Source organism: Camellia sinensis, chromosome 12, assembly GCF_055761805.1.
Source record: "Camellia sinensis isolate YWXY chromosome 12, ASM5576180v1, whole genome shotgun sequence".
NCBI lineage: Eukaryota > Viridiplantae > Streptophyta > Magnoliopsida > Ericales > Theaceae > Camellia > Camellia sinensis.
Genome location: NC_138972.1, coordinates 72,530,960 through 72,546,675, shown reverse-complemented (window position 1 = coordinate 72,546,675; position 15,716 = coordinate 72,530,960). Strand labels below are relative to the sequence as shown.

The 15,716-nt window shown below is 29.7% G+C and overlaps 1 protein-coding gene and 1 long non-coding RNA gene across 3 annotated transcripts; one reads left to right on the top strand and one right to left on the bottom strand.

Annotated features, from left to right (window-relative positions):
• Positions 1-952: 952 nt before the first annotated feature.
• LOC145804564 (uncharacterized) lies at positions 953-6,005 on the bottom strand. Of its 2 annotated transcripts, XR_014346558.1 has the most exons (4): positions 5,674-6,005; positions 4,511-4,610; positions 2,790-2,855; positions 953-2,651 (listed from the first exon to the last, which is right to left on the bottom strand). It is a non-coding gene; the product is annotated as an uncharacterized LOC145804564 (long non-coding RNA). The 2 variants fall into 2 exon arrangements; XR_014346557.1 differs by having other exon boundaries at positions 4,511-5,807.
• Positions 6,006-7,771: 1,766 nt separating this feature from the next.
• On the top strand, positions 7,772-10,558 carry LOC145803654 (uncharacterized). The gene has a single exon (XM_082896977.1). It carries the CDS (start codon positions 7,772-7,774, stop codon positions 10,556-10,558), a length of 2,787 nt encoding a protein of 928 aa, XP_082753103.1.
• The last annotated feature ends 5,158 nt before the right edge of the window (positions 10,559-15,716 follow it).

The window sequence follows — 15,716 nt, the reverse complement described above, 5'->3', positions numbered from 1 at the left end:
ATTAACATTCTACTTAATAAATTCTAAAAAGTGAACAGTTTAAATTACTAAAGTTGACTCCAAAATGAGCTTACTAAGCCTAATTATATATTCTCTCAAGTTGAATGACCAACTTGAGAAAATCCAATCCAATTAATTTATTTATTATATTGATTGAGAAGGGACGGTTTGCACCAATGAAACATCTTATAAGAAACTTCCTTCTTCAACTCTCTCATTACTTATCTGTCCGTCCCTTTCTTCAATAATGATGTACAATATTTTGAAAGATTTTCACAAAGAATAATGTTATCTATATATATATATATATAATTTTTGTAGAAAGAATTCATACGAAATGATGATGTCATTTTGTAGTCCTTTTGCTTCAAGCAAAAACACCTAATGGTAGTGTACAATTAGAAAAAAATGTCATATTATATTATTTTTTAGTTTTATCTATAAAAATTAAGTTTTTATATCATTTTTGTTTTTAATAATCACTGCTGGAAATTAGGTTTTTAGTGGCGTTTAAAAAACGCCACTAAATCTATCAAAAACGCCGCTAGTTGTTTTTGTGACGTTTTGTACGAAACGTCGAAGATGCGGCCGTCGCTGTAACTTTGTGACGCTTTAAAAGCGTCGCTATATTAGTATAGGCGGCGTTTTTTAAAACGCCGCTAATTGTGCTACATAATGGTAATGCTACATTTAGCGACGTGTTAAAAACGTCGTGCTAGATCTTTTTTATTTTAAAAATATAACTGCCGGCATTTAAAAACGCCGCTATAGCTTCATTTGTTGTTTTTTTTTTTTAATTGTGCTAATTTTGTGAGATTTAACCCCAAAAAAAAAAAAAAAAACCTATAATAAAGATGAAAAATATTCAATATATTGACCAAATTTAGGTAACACAATACCGGATCAATTCATGCTTTTCAATATGAAAAAATATTTCAATTCCAAGATGAAATAAAATTAAACTAGTGCCTAAAGTTAAACTAGTGCATAGTTGTAAGTTGAAAGTTATTACAAAACAAATCGACACAAAAGATGCAATTCAAACGAATTATACATACAAATACTATGAAAGCATCTACCAAGAAACAAAAATTCCCGGGTTTTTCTGTTGATGCAATCAAAGAAATGTCTAAAATATCATTGGAAAAATAAAATGAAATCTGATGTGCACTCTTCAATTCAGTCATGAGCCGCCAAAACCGCTGCTGCAACTCTTTTCAATGATTCAGAGGCCTTGCGCAGATCAGATTCAGAAAATGGAATGCTGCAGGGAATAAAAGTTACATCAGAATTATATGTGAAAGGTGAAATCAACACAATCTACTACTTACCAGATAACCAAGATGCTCAAGTGTAAAATCTTTCTAAATCCAGCCAATAATCTTCTGGGTCATAACAAATACCTGCCTCAAGCTTAGGTCTCTTAATAAGTTCAGAAATTTCATGAGCAATTGAAGATTGACGAACAGATAAGCCCACTGCAGGTGCAAGATGTGATGTCCCAAAGATAAAAATTTAAAACTAAGAATTAAAAGTCATGATGTGCTGTTGTGTTATCTAAAGAGAAGCTAGTTTTCGGAATAAAAATTCAAGTTGAGGTAAGAGTAATTAGACAAAGCCAACTAGTAATTAGAAAAATTTTAAAAATAAAAATTCTCAACCAAGAGATTCTCATGGTTAAAGTTTTTTTGTTGATAGACATAATCAATGATTAATAACAATGAAATCATTAGCATTGGAAGGCAGTAACTTCATAGCTTGAAATTGACGTTGCAAGGCAGTAGCTTCGCATCTTGACACAATTCTCTAATTAATGTTGACACAAAATAAAATTCAAACAATTTCTGAGTCAAATCATCGTCATATTTGTCAAAGCAAAGCTCATGCTTGTGTGGCAAATATGTAAGGATATATTACCTACAGGTCAACACCCATAATCTTAAAATACCCACTCCTTCAAATTTAAGACCTTACTGTAACATATTAGACATCACAATTGAAAAAACAGTAAGAAATTTCATTATTTCATCGGAATGTGCACTAAAGAGAATTCACTCTTAGTCAAATGCATGTACAACTGCCATCTTCTCACTTAAATTAGTCTACTTCCAAAATAAAATGGCCCAATTCATATCACGTGTGTGCCTAAGACTGTGTTGGGAACAGAGGGACAAGAATTTTAAAAACAGAATGAAGACTTTAATTAGGTTCTTGAATAAGCCTTTGATATTAAATGCAATGCAGTAGGACCAATGTGTGCTTGAATGATCACTATGTCCTCTCTCTTTTTATTAATTTTAAGCACCATGATTAATTGTTAGTTATTAACACTAAAAAAGTAACAACCTAGCTAAGGTGGTATGCACATTGCTGAAAAATTCACTTTTAGTGTACTGTCAATCCTGCACATGTGTGTTTGATGTATAGCCAAAATTGCTTTCACAGAATACTCATAATAGCAAGAATTCAAAAATGTACGCTCACCAGGCAGATTTTGAAATCTATGGAGTGGAAAATCAGAGAAAAACCGTCATGTCAACATATTTTCCAGCGATGGTTCTGGCTGTTACCAGTCCAGCTGCCAAAGCAGCACCGAATAAAGCATGCAACCTCACACAGTAATACTTTGCCATAAAGATCTTCATTTTGTCCTATAAGAATGAAGTCTCAACACCACAATAGAGAACTAATCCAATTTAGCTATAAAAAGAGTAACAACTAGGGTTCATAACCATCCAATCTGTAATTCTACTGTAAAATTGAAGCTCAAAATGTTACTTACTACTCACCTTGTGGTTCTGCTCAACGTAGTTGACGACTAGTTTTCCAACGAGCAAGGTTAGGGCACAGAGAAACTGAAACAAAGCTATGATTAGATTTAGAATAGTGGGACGGGAAAGTATGATGCACTCCAAATGGCACTAAAGATCATGTGACACCTAAATTAAGCATTCTTTGCATTAAAGAATGCTCTAAAATCAATGAACTTACAATGCAAGAAAAATAACCTCAAACTTTAAATATTTTCTCCTAACGAAATTAACATGAACTAAAAGCTGAATTGTCCCCTTCTTATTCTCTAAACAATTTTTTTTTCCACATCCATTTCATCTGTAAAAAATAGAATAGAATTGTTTCAATAGCTACACAATCTAGTAAAATGAGTTCTAATTTATGAAGAACCCCAATAGGCACATGTATATGTATCTGGGTGTGTTTGTACACAAAGAGAGACATGGATTACATATAGCAAATCACATCAAACTAAGCCTTGTGTCCCAATCAAGTAAGGTCAGCTACATGAATCATTTTTTGCCATTCTACTCTACCAAGGGCTATATGCTCGGTTAAATTAAATAAATTAATATCTTTTTTAACTACCGCATCCCATGTCAGCTTAGGCCTTCCCCTCCACATCTTTTTCCATTAGAATAATTAAAGAGTTAAATATTGGAATCTTGTATTAGTTATATTTAAAAAATCATATTCAATACTCCATTGTATTACACTTAATAGATTATTATAGGCTATGTTTGAATCATGAATTCGGATAGAAATTTGCGAAAGGAAACCCTTCACTTTTCCTTTCCCTTCACAAATCCCTTCCACAATCCATGATCCAAACACAACAAAAAGTATTTTTGATCAATTCCATCGTGACACTTTCAAAGTCTGTAAATGATGAAGTGTTGCACATGTTTCATATTAACAATACTAATGTTGGTATTAATATATTTTAAAAAGGAAGTTTAATTGTGAGAAAATGTTGAAGTTCAAAATTAAATCAATAAATGTTTAAAATTAGAACATTTATATAATTAGATTGAGGGATTAAATTTTTCACAAATATATGAAAAAGGTCTAAGCGTAAAGTATATTTTTTCTCTTATTGAATCTTTTGTTAGTAGCATTGATATAGATTATGATATTTATTTCAATTTGTTAGAAGTGTAAAAGAATGTGGCATATTGAACCAGGTTGCAAGAAAGTTATGGTAAGTTGATTATTTTTCAACATAAATGCAATGGAGCAAATTGTCAAGATAACTCATTGAAAAAATCTTGAATATTAACACAAGACAGTAAATGATTGTTAAAAAGAAAGTAAAATAAATAAATAAATAATAGCGTTTGTCTTGGAAGTTGGATGCAGAGTTAGTAATGTGAAACAAATCTGTAAGAATTGATATGGTCCCTTGTAGTAGAAGAGTTGCAGAGATCCGTAAAACAGTGGTTATGGTACCATGAAGCAAAAATTTATGTGGTGCTTTGAGAAGTTAGTAAAAAAACTAACTTTTTGGCTTTTTTGTGTAAAAAAATTAAAAAGTCAGAAAGCTAGCATTTTTAGGAAGTTCCCAAATCTTGATTACATGCATTCTTTATCCAGACAGGAAATATGTAACAAGAAAGTTAAGAAACACAAAATAACAAATCCCTAATATTGTTTTCTCAGTTTGGCCTTGGCAATAATACCGGCACATGTTAAATCTTCCAAGTGACTTTTAACTAACCTCCATTTTTCTGAGGCTCTTTGGTAGGATACTACTTCATTCTCCCTCACTTCCAAGATTGGGAATAAGGTAAGAAGTTAGATGAGATTTGGGAACCACCCTGTAAGTAGAATTAATGAAAAGCCATTAGATGCATCCCACTAATATACATCAAACATGTAAATACATAACAATATACAAAAAAAAAAAAAAATGCAACGAGTCCATCAAATGAGAGCACAACACTTACATGCATATCCTTTCTATCCATGGGCCTAAACAAGTAGAGTAGAAGCCTTTTCAGGCTGGGCGTATTTAAAAAATGAGCATTCAGATTTGTACACAGGTTCTTCTTTACTTTTATTTTGCTTACACATACACAAACATATAATTATAAGGGAAATTTGGCCAAAACCCCTCCATTTGACCCTTATTTGGTGAAAATGATAACTTAATTTATTTAATATCAACTTTAAAACATATTTCATCCCAAAAGGCTCAATCATCTTTTAGCAAATAAAAACCTTAAAGAGGAAACACAGAGAGTGAGAGAAAATATATAAATCTTCTAAGCTACCTATTTGTAGAACAAACAATAAAACTATTTAAATAAAATACAGTTACAGATCAAAACCATTGAAGCTGACTACCTGAGAGAACTAAAACAAATAAAAGAGCTATAGATTCGATACTTAAGAAAAACAAAAACATAGATCGAAATCAAAATCATCCAAAACAAGCTTGAGTCAGACCAATAAAAGAGAAGAGCACCTAGATCAACAATGGAAATCAAAATCCTAAGCAACCGTTTCAGTCAATCGAATGAAATCAAACTGATAGAATGTAAATCAAAACAGATCTAGATTGCTACTGTGCAGTCATGAAAATCTCTGAATCTCGAGTGAACACAGCGAGTACAGATTGAAAAGCCCTTTCAAAAAGATCCACTGCATTTTTTCAGCGCCGTGTAGAACGAAACCCTAGATAAATGAAAATCAAGGGAGATCGAACAATCTTGAAGAAAATTGGTCAAATCAAGGGAGATCAAACAATATCGAAGAGAGATCGAATAATCTCAAAAAAAATTAGTCAAATCGAGTGCACAAAACAAGATTTCAAAATAAAAAAATAATGAAAAACGATTGAGATAAAAGATCTAAGGTTTTGATCTACAATAGGCTTACTTGAAATCTTCATCATCAGTTGCTTCGTCAATATCTACAAAGAGAGCTTCATTCGTGCCATTTTAGAGAGAGAATAATGTTGGAGAAGGAGAAAGAGAGGGGAGAGGGGAGAGGGGAGAGGGTAATGAATCTATGACTCTGATGTTTGGAAATAAAAGTTATATTCTATTAGGTTTGAGTGGCAGAGGTTTGTTTCTTTTTCTTTTTTTAACTCATTAATTAATTGGCAAGGTTAAGCATCAGCGAAGGCACGCATCCTGGAAAACGAGAAATGAAGACGTTTTTCAAAAAACGTCTTTTTCTAAGCGCCGTGACAATGAATTTTTCTTGTAGTGAATATAGTTAAAGCTTATAAAGTTTATTATTTTTTGTCTGACGAAGGCCCTATCTGATAAGAAATCTGATCCAAAGTATCATTTTGCCAATGTGTTATTATGGGTAATAATATTAAATCTACTAATTTTAGAAAATCAAAAAATCCTATGAAAAATAAATGGAAAATGAGGAATCACTCATGATGAGTAAGAATGATTTAGGACTTGAAATATCTGAAACCCTTAATAGTATATTAAACTATTAATTATTTTTTATGCATTAGATTATTTCTTCATTTCACAATTTTTCAAAATAAAAATAATTTTATAATACTAATCTAATCCTATCTTTCATCGTTAAAGGCAAACAAGAAACTATATATGTTAATCAAATAGGGCCTTGGTTAGTCATTTCACTCTCTAATGTTAGTAACATTATACTGACATAATTAACGAAAGAAAAAAAAATGTGGAGATATAAATAGGACAATCTAATAATTCTAAGTTCAAAGTAACGGTTTTGGATCGCCTGTACTCATTTCCTATACCTATCTTCAATCCCATTTATTGACGACATGGCAGATGAATGAGACAGAAGATGGGTACAAAAAAATAGATACAGGAGATTCGAAGCCCATAGTACCAAAGAATCAGCACCAATTTTTTTATTAGTCAAGCTTGCTATTGACATAAAGCACCAAATAAGAATAGTATTGTGGGTCCTTTATTCAGGCACTGTTTGGAAAATGGTCAAATCATTTATAAATTTTTTTTAAGAAAAAATCTTTTTAAATCATATTTGATTATGAATTTAAATAGTGATTTGAAAAAGAAAACGAAAATGTGAGAAAGTAGATAAAAAATTTAGCTTATATTTTATTTATATTTGTCTTTCTTTTTCAAATTCCTTTACCAATTCATGATTCAAATACAATTTTATTCATAATATAATGATGATTACATTTATTTACTAAAAATTATACATTACCTCAAATCTTAGCATTATATTATTAGTAATAAAAATGAGCCAATGTTGGGACTCATTACTTTTAATAATGCTTTACTGAATACTAATTACATTTATTTACTAAAAATAATTTATCATCTTATATATTATCTTTATATTAGTAATAAAATTGACCGAGTGATGTAGTCCATTAAATTAATACAATGATAATATGTGAGACTATCATTCTCAAAAAAAAAAAAAAAAATCAGTGTGTTTGGTTTGAGTTTTTTGGATTAAGTTTTTTGAAAACTGAGTTTTTTGGTTTTCGTGTTTTTTTTTTGTTTTTAGTGAATATTTTTAAAATTTTAAACATTTTTTTTTACTTTTTTAGATGCACCTTACTTAAATGTATCTAAAAAGTAAAAAAAATTGTGAAAAAATATTTTAAAAAATTAAAAAAATACATAAAAATATAAAAAAAAATGTACTGAATTCTCGTTTTTTTTTTTTTTTTTTTTGTATTTTTGGTATTTAGTGAATTTTTAAATGGTTTTTTTCATAATTTTTTTGCTTTTTAGGTATATTTATGTTAGCTATGTCTAAAAAGTAAAAAAAATTACTTAAAATATTAAAAAAATTTAGTAAAAACAAAAAAATATGAAAAATAAAAAAGTAGAATTTTCTAAAAAGTGTTTTTTGATAATATACAATGACAATTTTCAATTTATATTTTTTTTTATTGAATTATTTATTAAGTTATAAAAAGGAGAGTGCATATAGAAGAAGCATCATATCCAAAGCCCTCTCTACCACCCCACCCAATACTGGTGTAAGAATGGGTTTCTTACTATCCAATTATCAACTCACAATATGTATCCTCCTGTATTCCCTAATTTTCTGCTTCTCTTCTTCTTCTGCACATCTTTGCCATAATGACGAGAGCACTGCTTTGCTCCAATTTAAGCAACTCTTTTCCTTCAATTGCTCTGCTTGCAAATACGGTTGCTCTGAATATGCTCCACTCACTGATAATTGGAAAGAGGGTACAAATTGTTGTGCATGGGATGGGGTCACATGTGATAACACCACTTCTCATGTCATTGGCCTCGACCTCAATTGTAAGTGCCTATATGGTACCATCCATCCAAACAGCAGCCTCTTCAATCTTGTTCACCTTCAACACCTCGACCTTTCTTGGAACAACTTCAATCACTCTCAAATTTTACCTTCATTTGGCCGTTTCACAAATTTGACCCATCTTAACCTCTCTTTGTCCTATCTTTCTGGCCCAATACAACCATCGGAAGAAGAAGTCTGGCAAGGGAATAACTTCTCCAATAGCATTTTCCACTTACAGAAATTGCAGGACCTGTCGTTAGCCTTTAACAGAGAACTCACAGGTAAACTTCCAAGTTTTATTAATGGAACTCTCCGGCACCTTAGGCACCTTAGGTCGTTGGATCTCTCTGGAATAAATTTCACAGGAGAGCTACCTAATTCCATCGGCCAACTTGAGTTCTTGGAGGAGCTACGCCTCTCTCAGTGCCATTTCTCTGGTACGGTTCCGAGATCGCTTACAAACCTCACACGATTAATTTCGCTTGATCTTGGAGGGAATAACTGGATCAATGGTCAATTCCCATCTTCAATCGGCCATCTTAAAAACTTGGAGCAGCTATACCTCGATGACTGCCATTTCTCTGGTACGATTCCGAGATCGCTTACAAACCTCACGCGATTAATTTATCTTGATCTTTCAAGCAACAATTTTGAAGGCCCAATTCCTCAACTTTTTTCCAACTTCTCGCAACTTCAATCTATAGATTTCTCAAACAATCAACTAACAGGTCCCATTCCATCATCAATAATTGGCCTTCCAAATCTACAGGATCTAAATTTGGGCAGCAACTCAATCAATGGGACAATACCTCCTTCCTTGTTTCATCTTGTGAACCTTACCTCTCTTGATCTTTCATACAACAATTTTGAAGGCCCAATTCCTCAACTTTTTCCCAACTTCTGGCAACGTCAATCTATAGATTTCTCAAACAATCAACTAACAGGTCCCATTCCATCATCAATAACTGGCCTTCCAAATCTATGGTATCTAAATTTAGGCAGTAACTCAATCAATGGGACAATACCTCCTTCCTTGTTTCATCTTGTGAACCTTTTCAGTCTTGATCTTTCGTCAAATAATTTAAGCGACACTGTTGAGTTGGACACGTTTGCAAAGCTTGAATATTTGGAATATTTGGATCTTTCAAACAGTGGTCTATCATTGACCTCCACCAACTCCACTCCCTCCTCTTTCCGAAACATTAGGACATTACGATTGTCGTCTTGCAACATATGTAAAATTCCTGAATTTCTGAAAACCCGAACGGAATTGTTGGAGTTGCTAGACCTTTCGAACAACCACCTAAATGAAGAACTCAATCCACTCTGCAATCTTCATTCTCTTCGATATCTCAATCTGTCCAATAACCAATTTGTCGGATTAATTCCTACCTGTTTGGGGAACTTTAATGGAAATTCAACCTTCTTAAATTTAAAAAGAAACAATTTCCATGGTAGCATCCCTCAAACATTTGGATATGCAAGCATGTTACAGTTACTTGACATTAGCCACAATGGATTGCAGGGGATGCTTCCAAGATCATTGGCGAATTGCACGAACCTAGAAATTTTGAATCTGGGTCATAATTTCATAGAAGATGCTTTTCCATTTTGGTTGGAGAACCTGCCCCAATTGAAGATTATTGTCTTGCGAGATAATAAATTCCATGGTCCCATAGAGCAACCAAGGAAGAGATTAGCCTTCACCAATTTACATATCATTGACATGTCTCACAATGACTTTACAGGTACTTTGCCATCAAAATACTTTGAGAGCATGCATTCAATGATGATGGATGATGAAGAAAAATCCTCCTTAAATTATATGTCCAATGGTTATGGTTATTATTCGGTAACCATAATGAATAAAGGACTGGAAATGACATTCGTAAAGATCATCACCACCTTGAAAGCTGTTGATTTCTCGCACAACAAGTTTGATGGAAAGATTCCCATATCTATTGGAAGACTCAAAGCCCTCCGTGTCCTAAATTTTTCAAGAAATGGCTTCACAGGTCCGATTCCATTGTCCTTGGTGAATCTAACTGAGCTTGAGTCCTTGGATCTATCCCAAAACAAGCTATCTGGTAAGATACCTCAAGAACTAACAAGCTTAACATTTCTTGAAGCTTTTGATGTCTCGCAAAATAATCTAACTGGGATTATACCACGAGGCCAGCAGTTTGAAACATTTTCAAACACTTCATACGGGGGAAATGCAGGCTTGTGTGGTTTTCCCTTGTCAAAGGAATGTAACACTCCCAAGGTAGCAGAATCACCATCTTTACCATCTTCTTCAAGCCACAATTATAAATGCAGACTTGATGGTTTTGGATGGGAAGCAGTGTTGATGGGATATGGATGTGGAGCAGTATTTGGTTTGGTGATAGGAAGTTGCATCATTCGAAGGAAAGAAGAATGGCTTGCGAGAATTTTTAGAGTGAAAATGCGTCATCAGAAGAACAGATCAAATGTGGTTAGGTACCAATATGGACGAAGATGACATGTTCAGAACTAAGTGGAGCTTGTTGAAGTAAAGGTACTACCATGTTTTCCTTTTCATTAAAGCTGTTTGTTTTTAATTTGATTGTGAACCATGATATCCCTTTTCATTTCCTACTTCTATGTTTCAAATTTGACGCACATGATTGACTGCTAGAATATATAGCTAGTTACATGACGTATGTAAGTAGAAAGATAATAGATTACATGAAGAAGAAGAAAAAAAAAAAAAAAACTCTTTTGCAAATATTGAATTCTCAACTCTGTAATTCTAATCGCCTAAAATAACAAATTTAGATCCAAGTCGAGGAGAAGAAAAGAAAATGGTAAAATAATTCATGTTGACATTAGAAATTATGAACTACATGTTTTCAATACGAATTTATATACATGTTTTCAAGTCAAGTTAAATTTTCACAAATAGGTGTTCATTTTTTCTTTGTTGATTTTAGTTTTGCTTTGATTTATATACATGTTTTTTCTTTTTTTCTTTTTTTCTTTCAAATTTGTGAATCTTTCTAGATTAGAAGCACTTGAAAATAATTATATATATGTGAAAAAAAAACCTTCTAATACAAATTTTTTAAAGATTCACTAAAAATAAAATTTCAGAAAATGTGATTTTCTAGCATTTGCCACACATGGATGGATTTTTTTTTATATATTTATTGTCAGCTAAATAAATTGTAACTAAGGTGGGCGTCGTATAGTGCTAGGTTGTAATTCTGACATGTTATTTTGAGTTTATGTCAAAATTAACTCAACACTAACACATTCCACCCCGTTTGTTATATCATTTTATTGTGTCATGTCATTTTAAGTCTGTGTTCGATTTATGTTGTGTTTACACGTCATATCAAAAAAATTATCCTTATTTAGAAGTATCGAGTGTATGAAAAAATTAAAAGTTTTCTTTACAAATTAAATTTAATGAAAATAATCTCTACTTTATGAAAAAATAAATAAAATAAAAAATCTATAGATGAAATATTTAATTTTAACTCAATTCTATTTCCCTAATTTACAAAATTAAATCCTATGTTATATTTGTTTTACTTGATTACTTCTAAAATAGTTGACAAAAAATACATTTTTTTTATATAATTTTTTTTTAAATATTAGCCTCAAAATTATAATTTAGTTTGGATGGAGTTGCATAAGGATTCAATAATATCATGATAATCTTTAGGCCCTATTTCGAAAGGATTATTTGGGCTAAAATAGCCAATAAAAATTAAATAGGCTAAAATAACTAATAAAATAAAATATCACATTCAACCCATAATTATTTCATTTTTTTCTCTTAAATCTACTACAAAAGCAAAAAACAAGTATTTTTTCAAACACAACTTTTTAGCCATGCTAAAATAGCAAAAAAGTCAAAAAGCCAACTAAACTAACTTACTTCCTAAATGAGACCTAGTAGAAAGAACATTACAATAAAATGAATTTGTACCATACATAATATTTTTCATAGCAAATGACACATGTATTTTTGTATTTTAAAAAACAAAAAATTGAATAAATTGTCCAGGTTATGCATAATATTTTTCATAATAGGAGCTTATTTCTATAAAAATAAAAATAAACATGAGTTATTTTTTAGTATAAAGAATTCAAAAATATCACGATGTGATATATACAAACATTACCACATTGATGATAAATTATTAAATATAAATGTGTTTTGAAAATAATAATTATTGAAGCCTGGATAGTTTCTTGAGTGGTCATGAAGACGATACTTAAGTGATAAGTTGAGTACGATTTTAGATTCGAATCTATGGAGAGATACTGACCTACGTTGTAATCTAACTATTAACATATTAACCGTTATCTTAAAAATAAATAAATAATAATAATAACTCAAAAATAAATTTACTTTTCAAATTGTAGAGATATGATAATTATTACATGTGAATCAAATAATCAATTATTAATTACATATGAAACGCAATAAACCAATGATTGAATGGCATATGTATTTATGAGTTATAACTAATAATCAATTATTAGTTACAAATTTTGTAGTTCATGGTTATAGTTATTATGGTGTTGGTTATGATTTAGTTATGACCTATTATTGTTATTATAGTTATGTCTGAAGAGGTGTTTAGTTATGCCTGAAACGATGTTTGGTTATGACTCATTTTAGTACTGATTATGACTTATTGTAATGTTAGTTATGACCTATTACTATTATTATTTTAGTTATGAACAAAAAAAAATTCTTATGATTATGATCATTTTTTTAGTTCGGGCATTTGTTACAGCATCATCACAATTATGATAAATTATATTTAATACACAACCCAAACAGGGGTCTGTATGGTAGAGGAACCCGTACGAATTACATCTTAAGAGTTCTCTTCGAGGCCCAAAATTTCAGGTCCAACCACGTAGTGTTGCATTGCACCCAATCTTATTACCCAAAGCCAATACTTGAGAAAGCCCATACGATTTTTCATGATAAAAGAAAAATAGAAAATAACTAATAAATCTTATTTTTCTTAAAGAAAAATCATTAAGACATATTAATTTTGTATTAAGATAATTCAGTCATATTTTAAATAAATTATTTTGAAATAGTTCAACACTAGAGTAATACTATAAATTTTTTCACTTTTACCTTTTTCCATGGATATTAATTACATTTGTACTCATAACTTAATGGTCAAAAAATCATAAATACGGTCTCAAAAATTATAATTAAGATTATTCACTCTATTTGGTTATGAATTTGTAAAAATATTTTTTTGAGTTTTTAATTCTGTTTTTTTAGTGAAAGTTTTTAATATTGTAGTCAATTTTATATTTTATTTTAGATGTGCCTAATAGATGTGCTTAAAAAGTAAAATATTTATAAAAAAATCATAAAAATTTCAAAATATACAAAAAAGAAAACAAAAAATATAAAAATATACTGAATTTTTGTATTCTTTTATATTTTTTAGTATATAGTGATTTTTTTAAAAAAATAAAAAATTTTGTATTTTTTAAGTGTATCTTAATTAAATTGATATAATTTTTTTTTAAAAATGAAAAAAATATTACTAAAATAAACAACAAAAAAAAAAAACGGATGAAAAAATCAATTTTTTTTAAAAATAAATAAAATGATTAACATGTCAACTTTTAGATCAATGCCTAATACATCAAAAAATTAATAGTTACTTGAAAAAAAATAATTCAACTGAAATTGCATAGAGTTTGGTAATATTCTATAACAATATTTGGCTTTTGCAATCACCTCATAAAGGGAAAATTGAAAAAAAAAATACAAAAAAAAACCTAAATATTGACTCTCTTAAATTAAATGTCGTGAGTATAAGAGGAATATATGATATTTAAGACTTCGTGGAAGTGTTTGATGCACAATATGACTGAATTGTTCTAATAGAAAATTGATAAAGGTTGAATAATTTTTTTTATAAGACTAATTTGTTATTTTTGCAAAAAAAAAAAAAAAAAAAAAAAAAAATTTGACCGACGAAAATACAACCATAATCTAGAGTTTGTTTTTTGTTTTGTTTTATCAAAACAAAAAAAGGTTTTGTTTGGTATTATTTTCTTCTTTTATGTTTTCATTTCTAGTTTTTTACTTTTAAAATATTTCACAAAAAAATTATGAAAATTAAAGGGAAAATAACAATTAAGTGGTAAATTTAAAAAATAATTTTAGATATATGATAAAGTTTATAAAATTGCTTTTTAATGTTGGAAAGTTTATCATTAATATGTAAATATCTTTTTAAAATTATACTGAAATGAAATTCTTCCAAAATTAAACTCATTGTTTTCATATTATTTCAAGTAAATTACATTATATATCCACCCCTACACTTTACATCAATTTCATTTTGATTTCTCATTTTTCAATTGTAACAATTTATTATAAAAAAATTATAGTTTTAAAAAAGATAGTGATGTTTTTGACATGGTGAATTGTGTACTGACCAACATATCAAATTTTAAAATCATTTAATGTGTTTAATAAGAGAGTTGTGTGTTGAAAGATTTCGATGTGCGCAAATAGAGAAACTCCCAAAATGAGGCCATTCATAATAAGAAAAACTAATCTAAAAATGAGATGATTTCTCAAAAAATTATAAGTTTTTCTTGGCCTCATTTAGGGTAACTTACACGATTGGTCCCTTTAGTTTGAGTGATATTTTACTTTGGTTCTAGTAGTTTTAATTTAAATAATTTGATCTCTATAACTTTAATTTTATTGCAATGTGATCCTTTTATTATTTATCGTTAAAATTTTGAATCCAAAAAAATCATGCAAAATTAGAGGAATCAAAGTAATTTCTTCATAAATTTACATTAATCTTTCTAGTTTTGCACGTGATCTTTTTCATTTAAATTGTTAACGACGCATAACAAATAGACCACATTACAACAAATAGAAAATGTAAAATTTAAATTGTGTAAATTAAAAATATAGGAATTACAAGGACACTTCACTCAAATTATAAACACTAATCATATAATTTATTCTTTTATTTATTATTAAAATTGACTCAACATACCACACAACATAATCAACTTATCACATGATCTCATGATGCTTATCACACAATGTGACCTTCCGCTCACCACTAGAACAATGATTTTATTTGTCGTTAGCAAAGAATAGTAAATTCATAGTCTGGTTTTTTAATACAAGGTTCGATATTGAATCATAAAGTAAGTGAACTGCATTCTTTGATTTTATTAACAATGTATTTAGTTGGGAGATTTGAAAACAGGTTTAGAAAATGAAAGGGAAAAGGTAAGTGAAATATGAATAAAATATAATTACATTTCACTTAGTTTCATACACATTTTCTCTTTTCCTTTCTCTTTCCAAATCTCTTCCCAAATCTCACAATCAAATACAGCATTAAGGGTGTTCAAATTATCTAATCAACCAAAGAACTAAATAATCGAACCAAATTGACCACTTTAGACTGAGTTGGGTTGGTTTTTAAGGACATTGGTTTGGTTCTATTTTTTCAAATCATCAAACCTATAAGATTGGATTTGTTTTTTTTTTTTTTGTTTAGGCCTTGCCTAAACCAAACTAGCTCAACAATCAAACCTAGATAATTATTTTTAAATTTTATTTATATTGATATGTCTTCATTTAATTGGTTTATTACAATAGACTTCAT